Source organism: Euprymna scolopes, chromosome 10 (genome assembly GCF_053919585.1).
Source record: "Euprymna scolopes isolate OS-2025 chromosome 10, ASM5391958v1, whole genome shotgun sequence".
Taxonomy (NCBI): domain Eukaryota; kingdom Metazoa; phylum Mollusca; class Cephalopoda; order Sepiida; family Sepiolidae; genus Euprymna; species Euprymna scolopes.
The window spans coordinates 93448886-93475265 of NC_136491.1; the positions used below are offsets into that span (position 1 = coordinate 93448886).

Sequence of the window (26380 nt, forward strand, 5' to 3'; positions counted from 1 at the left end):
CAGTGCATAAGAGGAAAAATGTCAACCGCGGCCCGCGATCTAATTTCCTTGCCGAATGCGGCCTGCGTCCCATAAAGTTTGGACAACCCTGATTTAGCCCATCACACTCTTTTTTTTAGTAAACTCCTTGTCTCTGTCTTGACTTCATTTTGTATATACATACTTCTGAAACAATGTTTTTTTTTCTTTTTGTTCATTTTCAGTTTGTCGATAACCAATAGGCATGTGGCTAAAATATACCATACCTCAGAGTCTTGATTATTGATGAGCATTTATGCTTACTGTTCAAGGTATGTGCACACTTCCACAAAATACACCCATCCTAGAGACAGTATATGCACTGACAAAAAAGATGTCAAAAACTAAATCTATCACACAATTATATATTTTTTTAAATTATGTGTGTGTGTGTGTGTGTGTGTGTGTGTGTAGGAGAATGTATGGATCCAGTACCGGAAATGGCTGAAGCAGTATACGATCTAAAAATCACTTTATTTCATATATATTTTTAGGAGGAGGGGCATAAGGAGTCAGTCATTATGGCTGACTTAGTTTCCAATGTGATAATCTCTATTTCATATATATATATATTTTTTTTTTTTTGGGGGGGGGCAAGGTATATGCAGTCAGTCCTGGAAATGGTTGAAACAGTTTATGATCTGAAAATAACTATTTCATATATTTTTAGAAGCAGGTGTATATGGAGTTAGTCTTGGAAATGGCTGAAGCAATTTACGATGTAAAAATCACTTTATTTCATATATAGTTTTAGTAAGGAGGGGGTATATGGAGTCAGTCCCGGAAATGGTTAAAGAAGTTTATAATCTAAAAATCACTATTCCATACTAGCAGGTAACCTGGTGTTGCTTGGTCGTAAAAGGTGCATAAATATTATATTTTAATTAATGCAGAATTTTTATTTATTATAAACAGAAATACTGTAGATATTAAACGTAACATTAAATTTCTTTAAGTCGACTTGCACTTTCCAAGGTTTTTTTTTTTTATTCAATTTTCACCTCTTAACAGCTATTTTTACCAGCTAAAGACCAAATCGAATTTGTTCCACGGGTCCAAATCTTGTATATATCAAGTTTCAAGTCTGTAGACCAAAAATTGAAAGGAGTTTAGTAGAGACAATTTCTCAGACAAAGTCACTTTATATATAAAATTATATATGTATATATATGTATAGGATTCGTGCTTAAACTAATTAACTGATCATTATGGATTTTTGAACACATATGCTTTTGGAACACATATGCTTGACATAAAAGGTGTAATGTGGGCTGTATTTAGTTTAATTTTGGTTTATGTAAAGGAGGCAAACGGGGCATGGAAGTTCGATGTGTAAATTCATATACATAAGATTTTTGTGAAATTTTAATAATACTTATTAGACATTAATTACTAAATATTTCCCAAATTTCAGTTTCTTTGGAATATTTTAAGGGGCTTTAGAGAGAATAATATGAGCACTAACTCCGACTTGAAAATGAGTATTTCAGATTTGCATTGTATTTTACCCATATGCATAAGATACCAATTAAGTAATATTCCCTGATTTTAAATTTCTTCTTAAGACCCCTTGAGTTTTCAACATTTGCTAAAATCACAATGTAATGGATTTTTATCAAAATTGAAAAATTAAAAACAGTGTTTAATTATCATTATATTTTGATTTTAATCTTAGTACGCGGACATAAGTAGTGAAAAACTGTTCTGTTCAGAGAATTAATTCTACCCATCTAGGGATGGATATTCTTCTAGTTTAGATATATTTTAATGAAAAAAAATGTGCATGTATTAATAAATTAAAAAAAAAAAAACTTATTAAAAGTTGAAACTAGATTTTTGTTTAAAATAAAAGATGGCCTAATAATAATGCCATCATAAATGAATAAATAAAATACATTTTTAATTAGAAGTGGAATCCTTAGCTTCCAGCTCCTAACCTTCACGTGCTAACCGCCTAACAGTCATCACTAAACATCTATACATTTCTACCCCTAAGACATGCATTAGAGTTCATTCTTATCCTGTTTGGTATTTACCAGCCAAAGTATGCACTCAGATGCAAAGCGATCTTCATTACATAACAATGCCTCTTCCTAGATGGGGTTACAATGATTAATACAAAACCAAATCCGATACTCCCTGTTATGCAAAACGCTCGATGACTTAAATGAAAACTGAAATTATCTTCCTTCAATAGTAGAAACGCACTAACACCTACAACTTCTATCTATTCGCATCTACTGAAAACTTGCCCAAATATCTATTTACTTAATTATACATACGGAATACGCCATGACTTAAAATTTACCTCCAGTTATACCCGTACTATACTGAACCTACATCTTAACCCTCCTGTAATCTAAAATATACAGTGACTGGGCAAAATTCTTAGCTCAATTCCTAATACCTATTCACACTGTAACGTTATCCTGTACCTAAGCTAAGATATAAATAAAATAAAAAATTTAAAAATCTAAAGGTAAAAGTCTTAATCCACACTAACGCCTTTCTAACAACCCTGCTCACATAGTTGCTTCCACTGCATGAGCTTTATTTATTTATTTATTTTTTTTTAGTAACAATGAAATAGCAATGTCCCTAAATCACTTTGAGGAGTGTAATTATTCATTAGATATATAACCTCTACAAACTAACCCTGTAACATTAACTAACCACGTGGGGTTGCAGAAATACCTGGATTAGGACCCAGGCGTGGAGCAAACCCTCTCAGGGCTGATGGACCCAATAGATCTTCCCAGATCCTTCGTCTAGGAGAAGGAAAACTCTGAAACTAAACCTAAGGGGAGGGAGGCCTCTCCAGTCTTGGATGACACCCTTCCTAGAGCTGGTGACTCAAACAAATTACCAGTCTGCAAACCTAAACTACTTAAGGAGTAGATAGGCTCTGTCTATCGCCCGGCTTCCATACTCCTTTGCCTATTAGACAGGCGCAGAGATGCTATCAGTGATTCGACAAAAAGACTCAGTGGTAGATTGTTTCTTGTCTAGGAAAATGAACGCTGTTTTCCCCACTCCCGACACATCCCACCCCTCAAAACTGGGCACTTGGGAGTGCTTGAGTACCACATATGCCTGTGCAATTAGATTGGGTTAACCTTCTTCTGATGGGTTGAGGGTACCGGATTGACAGTTCCTGGCTGCTGTTTCCGACTGGTAGTACAGCTGCCCTAACTCTTTAGGACCTGAACTGGCATCTAAGCTTCAGCCTCTGTCCCATCGATGAAACGTTGCATCTCTCTACCTGTTCTACAAGTATTTTAATGGTGAATGCTCTGGCGAACTGCAGACACTTGTGCCCCCACAACGAAGACACCCTCGACAAACCCAACAAGCAGTTAAATCCCACCCCCACACAGAGATCCCTAGATGTAAAAGATCTTTCTACTCCAGTAGTTTCTTCCCCAGAACCGCTAGACTCTGGAATTCCATTCCAGGTCCCTGCTTCCCCAACTCTACTGACATGCAGAAATTCAAGTGTAACGTGAACCGACATCTTGCTGCCCAAATCCCAACATAGTACCCCAGTAGTTGTTGCCTTGGTCGTAGCCCCCCTACACCAAAGTGGTAATATGCCTTGTTTGGGGCGAAAATGTAATAAAAAAAATAAAAAAATTGTGTCAGTTGGCCAGATTATGAATACATTCTTGTAGTATAGAAGGTTTTATTAGAAAGGGGAGGGGACTCAATTTGGATGTTTAAAAAGATCTATTTAGAATTTTATGAGAGGAAAATTAACTGGTTATGAATTGTTTATATTGGTTTGGCAATTAGTCATTAGTCTTTTTTTTTCCAGTCCAATTAAGGGTAATTAATACCAAGGCTTGGCATCTAACCAACAATTCTTAAAACGCCTTAAAATCATTTGAGTAAATTGTTAATTTCAGTTTGTTAGAATATGAAAAGTTTTAGTAATTATTTTTTTAAGAGTAAAACAAAAGGTGACAATTTTTGTTAATTTATAGAACAAAAGTAAATTTTATTATGAATAAATCTTTGAGAACAGGAAAGAGAGGGAGAGAAAAGAGGGAAGAAAGAAAAAAAGTAATAATCGAAAAAAGAAAAAAACAAAAACAAAACATAAGAAAATGAAAAAAAAATTATTTATTTATTGCCCTAATAAAAGCAATGATCATCAACAAAAAAATTCCACTAAGTGTAATATAGCGATCTATGTAACACTTAATATTTCCTAATAACTTGATGTTTGATCTTAAACACTTACTACACAAATATAGCTAAAAAAAAGGCATACAACTAAATAAGATTTCTAATTGTAAAGATAACATGGAGCCTGCTCAGGAGGAGGAGGAGGAGGAGGAGGAGGAGGTGACATTAGAAATAAAGAATGGAGTTAATTGCAAAATCAACAAAGAAAAAAGGAAAAGTACAAATAATTAAAAACGTTTTTTTTTCTTTCTTGTCGTTTTTATAGTCTTCAAACAAGGAAAACTAAAACAAAATGGCTGTGCATTTGATCAAAGTGCATTCCACAGTTTATGTGTGTGCCCTTAAAGATGACGTTCATGTTTATCCCTTTTTGTTTCATTGGATAAAATGAACGAGAAGACAATCAGTGTTTGAAGGTTTTCGTTTATTAATTACCATGGAGAGGAATCTATTCTGAGATCTAGAGCAATGTTGTTGTTTTTTTTTTTTGTTTGTTATTTTTTTTTATTTTTGTAAAGATATTCCCTAGAAATTGATAAAGTTTAATTTCCGGTTTCTTTTCAATCAAAAATCTTTTAACACAAAAGCTCATCACGTTTGAGAATTACTTTGTTTTCAAATAAATCTTTTAAATAAAACAAAAATAAAGAGATTATAATTCGAGAAATATGTTTTACTTCATCCTCTCTCTCTCTCTCTCTCTCTCTCTCTCTCTCTCTCTCTCTCTCTCTCTCTCTCTCTCTCTCTCTCTCTCTCTCTCTCTCTCTCTCTCTCTCTCAATATAGATATTTTTTTTATTTTATCTATTTTACTTTTTTCCATTTTCACCCCAAACAAGGTACAGTGCCACTTTGATGTAGGGGGCTACTACCGAGACGTAAGTTACAGAGATACTATGTAGGGAGTTCAGCAGCAAGATGTCTGTTCACATTACACTGGAACTTCTGCATGTCAGTACAGTTGGGAAAGCAGAAATCCGGAAGGGAATTCCAGAGTCTAGCAGTTCTGGGGAAGAAACTATTAGAGTAGAATGCTTTCTTACATCTAGGGATCTGTGTAAAGGTGGGGGTTTGCCGATTGTCAGGTACATCGAGGAGGTTCAAGGGCTTGTAGTTCGTCAGGGCATCCACCATTAAAATACTTGTAGAACAGGCAGAGAGATGCAACATTTCGTCGATGGGACAAAGGTTGAAGCTTGGATGACAGTTCAAGACCTATCAGATTGACGACTCTCTTTTGAACCCTGTCCAGGAGTGAGAGACTAGTAACAGATTCATCAGCCTAAATGGGACAACAATACTCCATACATGGGCAAATGGTAGCCTTGTACAGGTACAGGATACCTTCAGACGTAAGTAACTTTCTAGCACAGTAGAGAGAGCCCACCTTCCTCGCAGTGACCCTGGTAATGATCTCAATGTATCTGCTTCAACTCATGTTCCCTGTAAACATAAAGTTGAGGAGTTTGAAAGAATTCACCTAAAACACTTTGTAGCTGGGGCTGACTCAATCCTAATGAACAAAATGTATACTCACGTCTGAGTTCTGCCAACGACAATAACGATATATATAATGTAATATGTATTTTAAAAAGGTACATGGATAAAAGCAATCTATGCAAAAATAAAAACAAAACAATCGGTTGACACCAATTTTAAAATACATGCAACGTCATTCTTGCATATGTTTTTAAAATAATTGCATTTCTTTAAAGATTTTCATAATTTCATACTGGTTGAAGAAGGCGACAAAAGTCACAGAAAATTTCCAGTCCAGTAATGGGGAAAGTGGAACAGTTTGGTGGAGGAAATGATGGGATTTCTTTTAGCATGACAATATTCTTCCATACAAGGAATTGGATCTTCTTGGTTATCAATTTTATAAAATGTAAACATATTTTAATTTACAAATTATATAATTTCTCTCCTTTTTATCCGTCGAGAATCGAACATCAATAGTCATTGTTGGTAGTAACCGGTGGCTTGTGTAGTTAAAATAGTGTAAGCGATTTTGTGTTTATTGATTTTTTTTCTTTTTAATTATTAAAGATTTTTACCATACGATGTAGTGAATGCAACAACTACTACATAGGTGAAATTCAATGTTTTTTTGACAAAAGAATCTACAAGCACAAAATAGAATCATTAAGTTTTGTTTTTATAAACATCAACATTTAACCAGAGTTCAATAATGTTTGTGTATCTGTTTGCCTGATGGACAATGTTTATATCTAAAAAGATAATTTAAATAATATATCCAAATAAAGAATAAATTATCCAAGTAAAAATGATAATGGAAAAATAAGAAACTGTTTGACAGCTCTTTAATGGAGGTGGGAAGCTATGGATATTGGTTGCTCTATTTCTTAATAGCTACAGGTGATATTGTTCTCTTTTTTTTCTCAGACAACTAGCTGGAAATTGTTTATGCATGACAGACGTTTTTAATTAAACAATATTTTATTTAACTTAAAGAGTGATATCCATTTTTTCATGACCTCAGGGTTGTTCCCAGGTATCTTTGGAGGAGGCATGACGGTTGTAAAGCCTCTATCTAGGAGAACTTCCATTATTAAATTAAATTTATTGACAAAAATAAGAAAATAGCAAAGTACAGCAAACCATGTAACAGAAAGACATTACAACTACATATCATCTGAATGTTTGTCCGAAGCCACTTTAACCACAACCTCCTTTGACATGCTGTTCCTGGAATCAGAAAGACAGAATGTTGGTTTTCTTTTGTTGAGATGAAATAGAGTATGATACACTTTCTGTTAGTGCCTGTAAAGACTGCAACTTGGGTGAAAAACTGGATGTTTGCTCACTAATATTTTAACTGCAACTAAAATGTCACTTCAAAGCTTTCTAAGTCACATGACCAAATCCACTGATGTGATATCTACTCTTCATACATGACAAAAACTTCTTTTTTTTTTAGTCAGAATACATTTTATTTCATTAAATAATCATATTTAAAATAAGCATGTATGGAAATTAAATCTGGCCAGTAAGGGTTAAGGACATGCGTTGCTTGGAGAGAAATGATACAAGAATAATATGATGGATGCAGAAATGAAAATCTTAAAAGGTGGGTTTAGTTCTGATGATGTCAGAGGAAAATTAAATTTGGACAGTGTGAAAATGTGTGCAGAAGAGTAGACTTTGATGGTATGACTATGTTGAAAGAATTGCGAGTTCTTGAGTTAGATGTAGAACAGTTGAGGTAGCAGATTCTGTTCACATGGGAAGACCAAGGAAGATATGGAAGAAAGTAATAAAAATGGACCTGAGAGAAAGAGGGATAAATAAAGACCTGGCCAGCAATAGGTTACTTTGGAAGTCAATTTCTTAAAACCATCCAATAAATGCCAGTATGTTAAAATGGATGTTAAACTGAATATGATGTGAGATCCATTTTCTCATGAGCAATTACCCATCTGGCTATCTCCATAGGTGTGATGATTATAAAGCCTCTATCTAGCTGATCCTTACATTATGCCTTTTCACTAATATTTGAACTACAACTGAAATCTCACTTCAAATCTATGTCACATTATTAAATCAATCTGATATCTATCCTTGAATCAGGCAACAGATGAACCGAAGGTCAAAAGTTGTGAATCGTACACAGTATGCATCTTAATATCTACGCTTCACATATGTAACATGAAGTCAACTCAGAACGTATTGTTTGGATCAAAGCTAAATAAAGTAAAACAATTTCATAATTAACAGCCAATCTATTAATTTCTGCCAAGCTGTCAACCGAGATAATTGGTTATACAAGTTAACCGTCTGCCAAGTGAGAAGCTCAGTGAAACACACCAGCCTTCATAACACAACAAAAGGTGGTCAGGTCAGAAGAAGGGAGAAAAGGAGGTGGTGAGAGATAGAGAGAGAAAAAAACGAAGAGAGAGAGAGAGAGAAGAGTAAAGAGAGGGGGGGGACAAAAGGAAGAGAAAAGAGAAGAATAAAAATGGCACAAGATGACAGCGTTAAAGCAATAAAAAGTCAATTATTATGAAATAATTGGGACAAAAATTAACAGTAATATTCTGGATTATCTAAAGATATGACAAAACTTCAAGCTAAAAAATAACAAAAAAAACTCAACACCTGAAATAACAGAATAAAATGAGATGATTGACAAAGATAAACAAGAAAAGAAAAAAAAAAACAATACAAATAAGTCGTCTTTCAAAAAATATTTTTTAATCCTTATGAGTCACTGTTTACCAAAGACCAAAAGCCACTCAAGAATCAGAGTAAATAAGTCAATTTATAAAAAGAAAAGTATTTGTAAACGAAGTAAATTTTACCAAATATTTAAAAAAAAAAAAAAATCAGTGTTTAGAATTTGTGTAAAAAAAAAAAAAAAAAAAAATGGCTGTAGATTTGAATAATTTCTATGTTAAGGCGTCATATTTGCTCACTATGTATCTATTTACAATGCCTCCCCACGGGACAGAGTTAGACATCAGGGTCGTTTTTTAACGTGGAGAAAAGGTACAAAATAAAAATTGTCTCAGCCGTGAAGGATTTCTCCTCCACTGAAAGAGAACGAGAAATGGAAGTGCCACATCTGAAGAACAGATACTACACTTTGATCAGTATGTAGCATGAGAAGAACACTTGCATAAAAAATAACTGCTGCTATGATGAATGCTTATTATTCCATTTTTCTTGATATGTCTTTTTCTTCTTTAGGTCATCAGAAATGATTCAACTTACAATAATTCAATTTAATTATCTAATTCAAATAATTAAAAAAAAAAAAAAAAAAAGTATTAGAAAGACTCATATTGGAAAGCAAATAGGAAGTCAAACAGTCCCTTATCATTTGAAATGAATTTGGAAAAAAAAAAAAAATTTTCCACTATAAGGAAAAAAATAAAATAAATAAAAAGTGGGTATATTTTTTTTTTTTAGGTCAATAGAAATAATTATATAAAAAATTAAATTTATACTCCTATAATTTTTTTTTTTTTGCATATTGATATTCATATTAAAAACCCTTTTTCCTTTCTAATACTTTTTTCGATTTATTTAAAAAGAAAATACAACTTTGTTATATATGGTCAATGGAATTGCATTCATCTGCAAAAGATCTAGCTAATTTGCATATTCTTTTAAACATTCATTTTAATTAATTCCCTATTAGTTTTTTTCGGTTTTCTTATGGGATGATCATCTTTAGTAAACGATTACATGTAATTATATTCATGCAGATATTCTACATGATTTATACTTGTATAATATTTGCGTAAAAAGTTTATAGTAAACACAAACCTCTTTCTATATATATTTATGTATGTGTATATATATGTTTAAAAAACTTTGCCCACCAAACTCTACTGTCAGTCTTTGGTCTACAGACATGAAAATTAATATATAAGGTATTCAAACTCATACAAAACTTTATATTTGGGGTTTAGCCGTAGGAAAATCGGTGCAAAAGTGTGAAAATTAAACAAATGGAATTTGCTAAGTGAAGGTCGAATGATGGCATTATGAATATGCATGCATAACGTAATAGCTATTGGTTTATATTTAAATTTTTAGCCTTGCAGCAAACATGTCTTCATAGCTCAGGCATTAACATCAAAGGAAAAAGTAAATCGTAAGCTAAACATTTTGGTTTTGATTCTTGGTGGTGGTGCACGAGTCATTTTTTTTAAAAACATTTTAAATCATCACTATACATTGGATCCAATATAATCTCCATATATAATATTTTGATTGGTCCACAGGGGAATTTCTGCAAAGTACTGTAGGCTTGCAACAACAGATGCTACATACAAATTTATTATGTCTAGAATATTAGCCACAATCTTATGTAACTTTAGAATGACATTCTACACACATTTAGTCATTATAATAAAATCCTACATTTCATTCTAGGAGCAACACTATTACAATCGCATCATCTTTAGAGAAAGTAGTTCCTATTTTCACCCCTAAATATTAAGTTCTTCTATTGCCTTCAGTCAAGACCGGAAGGAAATATACACATTTTACAGATACTGTGCTTGCACCGCTTGTAACTGTATCAAACTCATAGACATAACAATCTTTCCATTTCCCCTTCTCAAATTCCGCTCATTCTCATTGGCTTCAATTATTCCAGAATCTAGATCTTAATGCATAAACGAATGCTCCAGAACTTTTCAAATATGGCAGCATTCTCTATAAGAGGCAATCGTTTTAAAAAAATAAACCAAATATAAACATAATAACTGTTCATAAACAGAAAATTAAATACTGATAACTTTACACATCCTATGTGCACATTAACAACAAGCCACTATCCTCCACCAAAAAACAAATCTTGAAAAAAATAAACAATATGTACGGGTACCACCATTTATTTTTTAATTTCGGAGCAGCTTAGCGAACTTTACACAATGGTATTTTTTTGGTTTTCTTTTACTTTGTTTTATAACGCTGTGTTTTTTATTATCTTTTTCCTTTTTTTTTCTTACTTTTTTGTTATATGTTTGATTTTAGACTAATTATACTTTGTGTGGAGTACTTTGTTTGCTTCTCTTCTTTTTTCTTTTCTTTTCATTATCAACACTGCACATACATTACTTTTGCTTATGCTTTTTTTTTAATGTAAATTTGGTACTTGTATAGTTTAATCAAGACATTAATAAATGAAAATATTGAAAAGTTATATTGTATATACCCATTATGGAATTAAGTTATGGAATGAAGTACTCTGAAAAAAAAAAAAAATTCACTTAATTTGATCAAGTAGTTTTTTTTTTTTTACAGCGGAAAAACATGTTTTATGACAGCGCACTGGAGGCAGTCATGTTTGGATTTTTAGAACATGCCACGGGGAGATAACTCAATCTAAAACGCCGACATCCCCCTCCCCATCTTAAATGATAGCTTTTCTTTCCAAAAATTGAAACATGTCTACCTTTTGCTCGGTATCACAACAAATTGTTTTTTAACTGTAAAAAAAAAAAAAAAAAAAAAAAAACTTGATCAAATTAGATGAAATTTTTTTTCAGAAAATTTTATTCCATAACGAATATGTACAATATAACTTGTTTTCAATATTTTCATTTTTTAATGTCTTGTACAAGTACCGTAAATTTTTACTGTAGCTCCACCTCCACACTTTTCTTTATATTGCCGACTTTTGAAGGTTTTCAACTATGCTGATTAAGAAAATCTCCTATTTGGAAGATACAAATAGTTTTTGAAATATAAAGACCTGTATTATGCACTTCAAATCAGTGGCCATCAGATTTGTACGCAAGCGTGAGGAACAAATCAAATCTAATTCTATCCGACCGACACTGCCACCCCCTCAATTTTTATGTTGGTTTATAGTATTTGCAGATGAGTATCCTGACAACGATTATCAAGGTTAAATTTGGGGAAAATATTTTGACCCCTCTCTTCACAAAATGGGGTGTCTATTCCAACAGCCGTTCTTAACATGGGGAGGTTGAGAGCTGTCCATTCTGAAAGCCGTTCTTAACATGAGGTGGTTGGGGGTTGGACAACAGCAGTACTTTAATTTTCCGGGGGGGGGGGGCTTCTTCTACCAGGCAACGCCAGTTAACAGGTCCTGCTAGTATAATAATAAATCTGAAATCTGCATTAATCAAAATATCATATTTAAGCATATTTTACGACCGGGCAATGCTGAGAGGCCTGCTAGTTAGTAATATAATCCTATGATTTTAAATGAATATTAGTTAAAATACTGGTGAAGCATAATTTTTTCCCCCATCAATTTTGATGGAAGATGGACACTTGTAATAATACATAATTTTTTTTTTTAAATTTCTTACCATGGACTGTATTATAGAAGATGTATCTGCTGTTTGCATGGATGTTTGATCCACCAACCTCCCATAATTCCACAAAATACATCCTTTCTGATGCAGTTCCAGCTCTGTACTCATGCAACTGTGAAGAAATGAAAAATAAAGTAATAAAATTCAAATAATTAATAAATAAGTAATAAAATTCAAATAATTAATAAATAAGTAATAACAATTCAAATAATTAATAAATAAGTAATAACAATAAGTAATAACAATTCAAATAATTAATAAGTAATAACAATTCAAATAATAAATAAGTAATAACAATTCAAATAATAAATAAGTAATAACAATTCAAATAATAAATAAGTAATAACAATTAATAAGTAATAACAATTCAAATAATTAATAAGTAATAACAATTCAAATAATAAATAAGTAATAACAATTAATAAGTAATAATTAAAATAATTAATAAGTAATAACAATTCAAATAATTAATAAGTAGTAACAATTCAAATAATTAATAAGTAGTAACAATTCAAATAATTAATAAGTAATAACAATTCAAATAAATAAATAAGTAATAACAATTCAAATAAATAAATAAGTAATAACAATTCAAATAAATAAATAAGTAATAACAATAAATAAGTAATAACAATTCAAATAATTAATAAATAAGTAATAACAATTCAAATAATTAATAAATAAGTAATAACAATTCAAATAATTAATAAATAAGTAATAACAATTCAAATAATTAATAAATAAGTAATAACAATTCAAATAATTAATAAATAAGTAATAACAATTCAAATAAATAAATAAGTAATAACAATTCAAATAAATAAATAAGTAATAACAATTCAAATAAATAAATAAGTAATAACAATTCAAATAAATAAATAAGTAATAACAATTCAAATAAATAAATAAGTAATAACAATTCAAATAAATAAATAAGTAATAACAATTCAAATAGTAAATAAGTAATAACAATTCAAATAGTAAATAAGTAATAACAATTCAAATAATTAATAAATAAGTAATAACAATTCAAATAATTAATAAATAAGTAATAACAATTCAAATAATTAATAAATAAGTAATAACAATAAGTAGTAACAATTCAAATAATAAATAAGTAATAATTAATAAGTAATAATTCAAATAATTAATAAATAAGTAATAACAATTCAGATAATTAATAAATAAGTAATAACAATTCAAATAATTAATAAGTAACAACAATAAGTAATAACAATTCAAATAATAAATAAGTAATAACAATTAATAAGTAATAATTCAAATAATTAATAAATAAGTAATAACAATTCAAATAATTAATGAATAAGTAATAACAATTCAAATAATTAATAAATAAGTAATAACAATTCAAATAATTAATAAATAAGTAATAACAATTAATAAGTAATAACAATTCAAATAATTAATAAGTAATAACAATTCAAATAATTAATAAGTAATAACAATTCAAATAATTAATAAGTAATAACAATAAGTAGTAACAATTCAAATAATAAATAAGTAATAACAATTAATAAGTAATAATTCAAATAATTAATAAATAAGTAATAACAATTCAAATAATTAATAAATAAGTAATAACAATTCAAATAATTAATAAATAAGTAATAACAATTAAAATAATTAATAAGTAATAACAATTAAAATAATTAATAAGTAATAACAATTAAAATAATTAATAAGTAATAACAATTAAAATAATTAATAAGTAATAACAATTAAAATAAATAAGTAATAACAATTAAAATAATTAATAAATAAGTAATAACAATTCAAATAATTAATAAGTAATAACAATTAATAAGTAATAATTCAAATAATTAATAAGTGATAACAATTCAAATAATTAATAAATAAGTAATAACAATAAGTAATAATTCAAATAATTAATAAGTAATAACAATTCAAATAATTAATAAATAAGTAATAACAATTCAAATAAATAAATAAGTAATAACAATTCAAATAAATAAATAAGTAATAACAATAAGTAATAACAATTCAAATAATTAATAAGTAATAACAATTCAAATAATTAATAAATAAGTAATAACAATTAATAAGTAATAACAATTAAAATAATTAATAAATAATAACAATAAGTAATAATTCAAATAATTTATAAGTAATAACAATTCAAATAAATAAATAAGTAATAACAATTCAAATAAATAAATAAGTAATAACAATTCAAATAAATAAATAAGTAATAACAATTCAAATAATTAATAAATAAGTAATAACAATTTGAATAATTAATAAATAAGTAATAACAATTTAAATAATTAATAAATAATAAGTAATAACAATTTAAATAATTAATAAATAATAAGTAATAACAATTTAAAACAAAGGTTGAGGAGTTGGAAGGATTTAAAAAAAAAAGTCCAAAATATCTGACTTCAATTCCCTATTTTAAAATCTGGTCTATCAATATTCAGATTGTCTGGATTCTTTGGATAAAAAATCCAACTCCTGTCATTCTTACAATTTAACTCCCTTTTTTTTTTTTTAATTTACTAATAAGTCACTGCTTATCAACGCGCAAAGCCACTCAAGGATAAGGGTTACTGAGTTTTGTCAGGTGGACAGTAAGACAACACCATAATTGTTGAAACTGAGCAGAGTTTGATTATTCAACTCTGCTCAACTAGAATTTGTTAACATTGGGCTTGAAAACAATCATGTTATAGTCAGCTGGGAAGCAGTCTTGTAGTACATATGTCCCACAGATGGGTAGTTCTTATAAAGAAACTTTGCCTGTAGAAGTTTTGTTCAGTTTTAAGTACAGAGAGAGAAAATGTAAAATAATTTACATTGGTTATAGCTAGACTAGTTATTCTTGTATTTTTTACAAAAGGGAAACGCTATATTGGAGCTTGGTAAAGCATCTACCATGAAAATAAGGATAGAGTAGAAAAAGACTAGCAGCTGTTCTTCTGTGAAAAAGAGGATGTAGAGAAAAGGAAAGAGAACATGCCTTGCTAGATTTTGAAGTCGGTTTTGTACTCTGTCAAGGCAGGAAAGAATATTCCGAATGTCACCTCCAGAGATGTGGGAACAGCACCCCATCTGAAGATGTATTTGGCTCTTGTACAGGTAGAAGATTGCGTTAGGGTTGAGATACTTTCTAGAGTGCCAGAATTATCCATTTTTCCAGCAACATTAGCAATAGATTTGATGCAAGTTTTACATTTCAAGTCTGGAGTGGAGGTTAGTACAGGGCGGAATGATAAAAATGTCGCCCTAAAGAAAACAATACTACAGCTTTATTTTAAACATTTTATTGAAAAAAAATCAATTCAGGTAACTTGATTATGTAGTAGAGCTGACATCTATTCAATGTAGCCATCTTCAGCCTCAATCACTGCCTCGATAGGAATCCAGAATTGGGAGCATGCCCTTTCCACAAGCGCTGGTGGGAGCTCATCGAATACTTGGCAGATGAAGGTGGTGATCAGGCTGGTTTTGGTTGTAGGAGGTCATGTTGGTGATGTTCTTGACATGATGAAACAAAGTAGTTTAGCAGGTTCAGGTCGGCGGTGAGAGGAGGAGACAGTCATAGCACTCCTTCTGAAATCAAGCCTGAGCCTCTTTGGACTTGTGGGCTGGCGCGAGTCCTTTTGTCACACTCAGGGTCTTCTAGCTCCCACCTGCTTGCACCAGGGGATCACCACTCTTCAGCACATCTAGGTACGCTTTGGTGTTGACTTTCAAGTTGACTTCGAAGCTGTGAGGTTGCATGATATGGCCCTCACTTGAAAACACACCCAAGATGATAACCATGGCAGGAAACTTGGTTTTCATCACCCTGGGCACGTTCCTGTTATTTGTGACACTGAAGCAATGCATTTGGAGGGTGTTGGCAATGATCCTCTTATAACTTGGATCAGTAAAGAGCATGAGTTGTACAGCGGTGCATTTCTGATCTCGCTCATTAAACATTGTGCCACTTTCAGACACGATAGACGGCTCCTATCGCTCTTAGGATTTGTACACAACTGGGTAACTAGTAGATGGTCCGCAACAAAAAAAGAAAACTGATTTTCATCAAATGGAAATGGAATCATGTCTTTTCTAGGGTGGCAATTTTATCGTTCCACCCTGTAGAAGCTTATCCAAAAGGCTTCCTCAAGCAGAAAGCCGTGCATTTCAACTGGGGAAAGGTGAGGATCATAGTGTTGATCAAGAAAAGAGAGAACCTTCCAAAACCTTTGGTTTCTTCCAACTGTTTAAAAGAGTAGTAAGTTTTATAGCTAGAAAAATCCTGAGATCCATCATGAATCTTCTAAGTTATCAGTCACGATATAAAAAAAAAAAAAAAATGCTGACATGGCGCTAATTTGACATCTGTCCGTGTGAATCTGAAACTATATGGTTACATCTATTAAAGTATTATGTAACTATCTTAACTGCTCAATTCAGATTGGAGAAGTGTAAGATATAGTCAGTTGTCATGAGGCCCATGCATTACTTCCTCTTTTGGAGAGGTAGTGTAGTATATGTTAGTTAAGCATATATACTAGCAAAGTTATGCGACCAGAGGGAATATATTTTTTGCTAGATTTAATACAGTAATATTCATAAAAAATACAAAAATAAAAAATCAATTTGAATAAATATTGATGGATACACAATTTTTAGATAGCTAATAAAAAGGCGGATTTAAATGTATAATAAGATTTTAACTAGCAACCATCCGAGAAGTATCAATTTAAATGCATCTAAACATGACAATAAAATTATACACGTAAGTGTGACATGATGATGAGTTTGCTGGTGTAATATTAATGTATTATAATTTAAATTAAATAGGACAGTAAAATTAAACATATAATGAATAACCCATACGTTTAATTACACTTTAAATTTAATTAAACACAGGTTATACGGAAGTATTGTTAAGAATTAAGTTAAATATTAACAATACTTTTCTGATTAATATTAGTTGGAAGAAAATCCTTTTAAGAGACAAGTTACCTGCTTCTATTGACTATTTAAAAGATAAATTTGCTAAATATTTATCAGAGATAAAAGGAAAAGACAACATTTTCACTCTGCAACTATATTGTTACACTTTTTTTTTTTTTTTTACATAGGCATCACCACATTATCAAGGCCAATAGGCCACTCAAGGATAAGGGTTAAAGAGTGTACAGTAGAAATTGGACAATATAGTAATCATTAGTAATGAATATTTGGTAAATTTGATAACTTATATGGAACGGCTCATCAAGAACTTATTTACGTTAGACTTGAAGACAACCATATTGTAGTCAGCCGGAAAGCAGGAAAACGGAAGACAATTCCACAGGCGTGCAGTTCTAAGAAAGAAGCTTTGTTCATGGAATCTACGTTTAGGTTTAGGCACAGATAAAGAGTGGGGGGAATTATTGATAGTGTTTACAGCTAGACGAGTGTTTCTTGTGAAAGTTTGGCGAGGGGGGACCATAGATTGAAGCTCAGTCGAACACTTTCCATGAAAATAACGATACATCAGAGACAAACTCGCAACATCTCTTCTGTGAGATAGAGGTTGCAAGGAATTGAATCTATTTCCGTGTTTTGTATGAGTTGCCTTTGGCTAGCTTCAAAGGGAGTATGCACCTATCTGTTCAAACTTCTCTTCTAAGCTTTAAACAGAAATAGTTAAATTTACTACAGATATTTCTAGGTCAGATGACTAAATTTAACCAATAGGAAAAAATCAGTCTATGGGGTGGAGGAGACAAGCGAAACTAAACTCAACCCATGTCAATTATATCCATGTAACCTTTTACATTTTGCAAATCATTTCTATACTAAAGACTAAAGTAAAGCTTAGTAATAAGGAACTTCTGTCTTTATTAACCAGCATAGCATTACCACTGTTGATCAAGGGAAGATTCTATCAAATGTCTATGCAGGGTGATATATGGAGATTAAACCTGGCCAGTGAGCGTTGAGGATATGTGTTGCATGGAGAGAACTGATATGAGAATAATACAATGGATGTGTAATGTGGATCCTTATTTACTTGCCTCCCCACAAGATTAGAGTTAGACATAAGGTCGGTATTTAATGTAGGGAAAATCCAGCTGCTGGGTACTCTTGATTGGGATGAAAATGAAAATTTCTTCAGCTGAAAATGATTTCTCCTTCGCTGATGTTGGACATAAAAGATAAAGTGTAGTATCAGAACAGATACTACATTTCACTTCTAGCCAAAAGGTCACGCAAATAGGAGTCTTTAAGACAGGGTTAAATTGGATAACTCAGAGGAATATTAAATCTAGGTAGCATAGAGAGATGTGTGCAAAATAGAAGACTGCTCGTTTAGTCACTTGAAAAGAATAGAGGAGAGTTCTAGGGTTAGATGTAAAACAGTTAAGGTAGCAAGATCAGTGGACACTGAGAGTAAGTGCTTTTTTAAAAGATTTTTTTTTTTACTGTTTATTTACCCCAAACAAGGCATAGTGCCACTAAGTCGTAAGGGATACTGTTTGGGACCAGATCTGCAGAGATACTATGTAGGGAGTTGAGCCTTGAACTTCTGCATCTCAGTACAGTCGGGGAAGCAAGAGCCTTGGAGGGAATTCCAAAGTCTAGCAGTTCGAGGGAAGAAGTTATTTGAGTAGAAGGCATTATGGCATCTAAAGACTTCTACAGTGTAGGGGTGGGATTTTGCTGCTTGTCGGGTTTGTTGGGGGTATTTACGTCGAGCGGGTACTAGTGCTTTGAGTTCGTCTGAGCACTTACCATTAAAATACTGGTAAAACAGGCACAGGGATGCAACATTTTGACAATGGGACAGAGGTTGAAGTTTGGCTGACAGTGCAGGGCCTATTAGGTTGGCGACTCTTTTTTAAACCCTATCAATGAGTGAGAGACTAGTGGCAGATGTACCAGCCCAGATGTGATGAAGACTGATTTGAGAAAAAGAGGGATAAATAAAGATCTGACCAGAGATAGGTTTGGAAATCAATTTCTAAAAGCTGTCTAACACATACTAGGTGGTAATGGTGATCCTGATGATAACGAAAGCAGGAGTCACTAGATCATTCAGATGGTATATTTAAGCACGGCCATATCATATATTGATTAGGGTAGTAAGTGGGTTAGGGTTAGGATACTGATACATATGTACTGTCCTCACTGCCCTCTGCTTAGCAGACATCCATGAATGCAAAAAGAATAAAATGGTAGAGAGGGTAGGAATGGATAATTGATTTAATGACAAAGTATTTATAATAAGAAAAGTGAAATGAGATCTTTTGATTAATGATGAAGAAATGGTAAGGTCAACCACTTGGCAACAGACACAGAGAGGCTAGAATTTATCCTCTTTCTATTTCTCTCTATGATTAGTCAAACAGGTTGCTGTCTTGTTGTTGGGATGAAAGCACTTAAAATGTCAGCCCATTCAGAAGTATTTTGAGAAAGTTGTTCTTTTTTAATCAGCTTTTTCTAAGGCTAGGACAACAGAATATTCTCATCACCCTTTTGACTCTTGAGTATACATCTGACACAGTTAATCAACTTTTTCTAATAGGTTATTAGTAAGGCTAGGACAACAATATTCTTTTCATTATTTATTTATTATATATTATATACATCTGACACAGTCAATCAACTCAGAATCACATCAGTATATAAAAGCATATAAGATATCAACGGATATATACTAGAGAGTCAAAACAATGAAAAAAATATTCTGCTGTCCTAGCCCTAGTTATTAGTTTAGAGAAACAAAGATTAATGAATGGATAAAATTTTTTATACAACAACACTATAATGCTGATGATGCTTGAGAAAAATTTCAATGTTACTAGTATTGATTTTGATAAGGAAGCCTGGTTGGTCAGTTTTAAGGCACATCAACATGTTGGTGATATTTTATATGAAAACACAATAACTATCATTGTATCAAAAGTCATTTGTTGAATACAATGCACGATTTTATCTATGGTTGGAGTTAAGTTATAGGTTCACACCTTCCGTAATTGTATTATTGCATAATATGAATGTAATTAGTCCTACTAGATTTTATTTTGAATTAGAAAGTTCGTAGTCTGTTGTATCCATTAAATCACCCTCACCTCCCTTCCCCACATGAATAAAATAATATCTACATAATAAAAGTTAACGTGTGTGTGTGTGTGTTTGACATGCTTTGCAGTATGAAAAGGAAGTAAGAAGAGAGAAAATGAAGGTTAAAAGAACAAATAATAAAACAGAATAGAAAGAGTCTTGTCTTCTATTTCCTATAGATTTAGTTTTGTCACCTCTCTACTTTGGCTTGATATCTACGAGGAAAAAAATATCTACACCGTACACCTCTCGGCTCCATATCTATTTTTAGTGTTAGGACAATTAATCAGAATCTGAAAATATCAGAACATTCGGGGGGGGGGGGGATATCAGAAAAACTTATGCCTCTTTTTCGACGCCAAAACGATTATTTACATTGTCTTTTTTTATTTCATTTTGTTCGAAACAAAATCTTTCACTGCTGGTAGTAATTATAAAATAAACATTTATTGATTTTAAACGACCAGTAAAACTAAAATCGATAGATCATCCCCCATAAGTGTATTTGCATGTTTAGGAAAATATGCACATTTAACGCCTCTCTACTTTGGCTTGATATCTACAAGGAATAGATTACTGATCATTCAACAACTTCTTGTTGAACTGTCTCCTCTTTGAACATTAAAGAGATAATTCCAGGCTCTCTAACCACACAATCTTTTGAACCCAATTAGGAGAACGAAGTTCTTAGCGTTCGTACTATGTCACTTGTAGATCGCATAACAAAGTAGATTCCATAGATGTAGATTGCAATCTAAGTGTTGATATCATTAAAGTAGATACCATGGTACAAAGATAACAAACCGAAGTGGTACTGTTTTGTCTTATCGATTAGTTTCGTTTCAATGATTTCAAGTAGTGAACAGAAATTAAACTGAAGTGATAGTGAGTAAGCAAAACCAGCTAGTTAATAATGTATTTCTAGTTAATAATGTATTTCTAGTGGATATTTGTAACTGTCTGAAAACGAAACTATATTATTACTTTTATTAATTTTAATATCTCTTATTGCTAAATTCGGTTTACTATACTATTTCAAACTAATGTACTATCTTCCAAAGCTCAATCAGGGAGGTGGGGTAGCATAGTATCTGTTCTGTGGTCATGATACCATCTTCCTATTCTGTTGCCATGCGATGATTCTTCCAGGCATCATCACCACCTTTGGAGGAGCTAGCATGTGTCAACAATAAATTGTCCCAACTGGCTGTTCATCAGCAAATTCAACACATACTAGTACAAATATGCTACTAAAGGTAGTATAACTTTGTTTAGTAGTAATAATGACAATAAACTGCAGAAAAGAAGACCATAACCCTAAAGATAGAAATCGAGGTAGTTTTCTTGAAATAATATCTATCAAAACAATCCCCAGACTATTCCTGAACTGAAGACTATCACAAACCCCTATCCTCGAGCGGCCTTTGGACCTTCGTAAGCAAAAAGCAAAAAGAATTGAAAAAGTTTGTACATCCAAATGTGCTTATTAAACAGCAATAAAATAAAGACTGTTGAATATTCATAACTGAGACTTGATGGGCAAGTCAAGCAACATAGTCTAAAGTTTATTTGTATCAAATATTGTTGGATTACAGAAAGGATTATGAATTTAATCACACACACACACACACACACACAGTTTAAGGTCATATCCAGGACCTTAGGTCATCTTGTATCAAAATATATATTATATATATTATACACATACACAATTTGTTTTAAAAGTTTAGACGAGGAGAGTATGATATAAAAGAAATATCCATCATGCTAGAGGAGTTGGTTGGTTGTTTTATGGCAAATCAACCCTTTTCAGGTTATTTAATGCTGAATCCAGTGATTTTGAAGAAAAAGTTTTTAATTGAGTATATTTGTTTTTTTTTTGTTTTTTTTCAAGTCAGTTTCTATTTAACCCACAGTTGGGACCCTAACAGGTACTACAACTCCGGGTCAGAGTGAACCTGGAAGCAATGGCAATTAAGGGGTGACTCCACACTCCCAAAGCCCACAAGCTGGGGCCTCAGCATCGGGTATAGTTTAAAGGACATAGAGGAGTAGTGCCTTCAATCTTGTAACAAGTATTTCTTGGAATGTAGCCGGTCTGAGTGACTAGAAACTATTTAACTTCACAGAACCTCTTTTTTATGTTTTCCTTACATCCTTATCATTCCAAAACACACTTTATATTAGACTAGCGGGGGGGGGATACCCAGCGTTGCCCAGGTGTATTGGAGGTGGTGTAAGGAACCCCCGGGGCGGGGTGGGGGTGGGTGTAAAGTGGTAGTAGCGGGGGGGGGGGGATAAAAAAACAGGCAGCCCGGGTGGAGAGAAATGTTAAAAAAAATAAATAAATAAAAGTGGTAGGAGGCAGGCTGAATCGAACCCCATAACGCCCATAAGGCAAGGAGCAAAAGAAGGTTAAAAAAAACGTTAGCCGATACCTCCATGGAAAAACTGGAAGTCGCAAACGTTGAAATTAAGGCTAGTCAATCAAAAGGAGATGATGACTTATGAAAATGTCGATGAAAATAGCGACCCCTCCTTGTAGAAATACTGCTCAGCTGAGGGTGAAGGAATTAATGTTTTTGGCCAATTTTTTTATATTTGTCGTCCGAAAGATCAAAGTTTAAAACGATACCAGGTTTGTCACATTCCGACGTGTCTGTCGAAAGGTTTTGCGAGACATAAAAACACCCACACACATTTTTCCCTTTATATATTTAGACTAGCAGGAGTACACAGCGTTGCCCGGGTGTGGTAAGTGTGTGTGGGGTGTGGAATGGGGGGGGAATCAAACAATAAAATGGAAAATAAAGAATAAGCGAACGAAATAACCCTGTTAAAACTTTTTTTTAAAGATTGGAAAAATAAAAACCAAGAAAAACAGCAAACACGACGGAAAAATAAGAGAGAAAATAAATAAACGAACAAAAACAATGTCATATCGTTCATATATGCTTTTAAAATAAATGTTAATAACATTTTCAATATATGTGCTAATAAGCAAAATATATGCTTATTCATAATTCATCATTTTGCAAACTGCATTTCCTCTGATGATATGAGCTATTATTGAAAATCCATCGATTAAGGAAATAAATATAATTCTTTTCAATATATCCTTTATTTAAAACAAAGTCTTGATATGAATATATTTATAATCCACAGAATTTAACATAATTCCTACATTTATAATATATATATATATAAATATATATAAAATGCAAAAATGGCACACACATTTTTGTATGTCCAAGAAAGACCTTTTTCGGGAGGGGGGAGGTTATCAAGAGGGTTACTACTTTGGAGAACTAATTACACAAGTAGTTTCAGCACTGTAAACGCGGTGGGCAAGTTTTTTTTTTTTTAATTACATTTTCACCCTAAACAAGGCACATTGCCACTTTGGTGCAGGGGGCTACTATCAGGGGCAGCAACTACTGGGGCACTATGTTGGGATTTGGGCAGCAAGATGTCAGTTCACGTTACACTTGAACTTCTGCATTTCAGTACAGTTGGGAAAGCAGGGACCTGAAATGGAATTCCAGAGTCAAGCGGTTCTGGAGAAGAAACTACTGGAGTAGAAAGATCTTTTACATCTAGGAATCTCTACGGTGTGGGGGTGGCATTTAGCTGCCTGTCGGGTTTGGTGAGGATATCTACGTCGTGGGGGCACAAGTGATTGCAGTTCGTCAGAGCATTCACCATTAAAATACTTGTAGAACAGGCAGAGGGATGCAACGTTTTGTCGATGGGACAGAGGCTGAAGCTTAGATGCCAGTTCAGGGCCTATCAGATTGGCGACTCTTTTGAACCTTGTCTAGGAGCGAGAGACTAGCAGCAGATGCACCAGCCCAAATGTGACAGCAATACTCCATACATGGGTGAATGGAATGATGGCCTTATAGAGGTACAGGATACTTTCAGGTGTCAATAGTTTTCTAGCATGGTAGAGAGAGCCTACCTTCTTCACAGCGGCCCTGGCAATGTTTTCAATATAATTGTTCCAACTCATGTTTCCTGTGAACATTAGGCCAAGCAGTTTGAAAGATATACTCTCAGATAGAGAGTCACTGGCCATTGCTATTGGTGGCAGAGAAGGTTTCTTGTAATTATTGAATGAAACTAGTTTAGTCTTGGCAGCATTGAATGTGACCATCCATTTTTGTCCCCATTCCACTACAGATTGGAGGTCATCCTCTAGTGTTTTTGCCATTTCTTTAGTTATGTGTTCATTTGTTTTCCTGTCATGCCTGTTATAGAGTGTGGTGTCATCAGCATATACACCCATCTAAGAGGCCGTTTTGTCGGGGAGGTCATTAATAAATATTAGGAACAATAGAGGTCCAAGGATAGACCCTTGAGGAACTCCTGCATTTATATCATATTGTTTAGATGTACGACCGTCGAGGACAACCTGAATTTTTCTCTTATCTAAGAAGGATTTGATTATGTTAAGTATTCTACCAGTGATACCATATGATCTAATTTTCCTGTGGATACTCTTATGTCAAAAGCCTTAGATATATCTAGAGCTACCGCTCTGCCCCCCCCCCCCCGTTTTGTCCAGTGTTTGTCAGTCAGAAGTTTAGCATCTGTAAGGTGATGGACTAGAGCATGGTTAATTATGGTCTCAAATATTTTGGTGAAAAGTGGGAGGAGGCTAATGGAGTGATAATTTGATGAGTCAGTTCTTTCGCCAGATTTCTTGAATACTGATACCACAGAGGCGGTTTTCCAACAGCTCGGAAAGCAAGATTCATTAAGGCATTTCTTGTAGAGTTTGGAGAGAACTGAGCACTTTTTTAACCGCACAGCTGGGATGAGATCAGGTCCACATGCTTTTGAGGTGTCAAGGTTTTTTATGATAGCATGCACCTGAGCAGGGGTGATTTTTAGATCGTCTAGCGTGGCATCTATCTGCAAAGGAAAGTCAGGTAGGGGTGGTTGGAAGGGTCCAGTGTGGAGTTTGAGGCAAACTGACTGGCAAGCCTATTAGCTTCTCGGTTGCTCAGCAAACAACCTCGTGATTGTTGGTTAGTGGGGGAATTGTTGATTGCCCATTATTTACTACACTGTTGTAGATTTTCCAGAAATCATGAGTTCCTAATTTTTGTACTTCGATGCATTTTTTAGTGGTTTCAGTAAATTCTCTCTTAGCTGTCGCTATTTCTTTCTTAACGTTATTTCTAGCTTCTATATACTTCTGTCTGTTTGAACTGGACTTATGTCGGGTAAATCTGCGGTATGCATGCTGCCTTGGAGCAATGGCAGTTACGCAAGTAGAAGTAAACCATTGGGGAGAGTGGGGCTTGCTATAAAATTTCCGCATGGGAACATGTGCTTCAATTGCTGTTTTGAACCATTCAGTGGTCTCATTTGCGCACTGTTCAGCAGGAAGAGAAAAAATATTTCCCCATGGGGCATCCCTGATAACATCTCTGATGGCTTCCCAGTCAGCCTTTTTATAATATCTCGTTGTTTTGAGCACTGGCTCTTCAGTTTTGGGTCTAGAGTTTAAGGCGATTTCGACCATTATCACTGCATGATCAGTGTTCCCGAGTGGGCTGTCAGCATTTGTTATACAATCCTTGGGAACTGATGTCAGAAACAGATCTAGAAGTGATGCCTGTTGTTCTTGCTGGTCAGGGAAACGGGTTGGAAACGTAACCATTTGTGATAGGGAGTGAGATATAGCAAAGCTATGTGTTGAGCTGCCCGCTGCATCTGTGTGAGTAGAGAATCCAAGCCAGTTTTTGTGGTGAGCATTAAAGTCACCAAATACATGTACTTGTGCGCTCGTGTCAAGGGAGAGTGCTGTGTCTATGCTGTCAGAGACTTTGTTTATTATGGTGCAGTCCTGGGTCGAGGGAAAACGGTAGAAAAAATAAAAGTAGCTAATGTTATGTTGTATGTTTAGTCTAAAGCACATAAAGGCTTGATCGTTCGTTTCTAGGTTTGTTTCTCTAGTCAGGGGGAGGGTGTTACGAATGTAGACTCCAAGTCCGTGCATATGTCTGTCAGAGTCCTTATGGCAGAGTGAAAGATAGCCAGGCATGTTAAAGTAGTTAGATGGGATGGAGGAGTGTAGGTTAGTCTCGCTTAGTGCTAAGATATCCGGGGTATTTGTTAGGAGAAATGCTTCAACATCAGCTAAATTAGTTCTAAGCCCACGGATGTTAGTGAATGCAAGACTCAAGGGAAGAGGCAAGTTGGATTTATTTGTCCCTAGGCCTGGTTTAAGCTTATTTTTTGATTGTACTG

At 33.2% G+C, this 26380-nt stretch overlaps 1 protein-coding gene across 2 annotated transcripts in view; it reads right to left on the reverse strand.

Annotated features, from left to right (window-relative positions):
* The window catches only part of LOC145286141 (rab-like protein 3), a 197096-nt gene that overhangs the window by 64899 nt on the left and 105817 nt on the right, over positions 1–26380 (reverse strand). For both annotated transcript variants that reach the window (XM_080134864.1, XM_080134863.1), the window contains exon 3: positions 12023–12140. In XM_080134864.1, coding sequence (XP_079990990.1) covers positions 12023–12140 — 118 coding nt within the window. The remainder of the gene's footprint in view (positions 1–12022; positions 12141–26380) is intronic.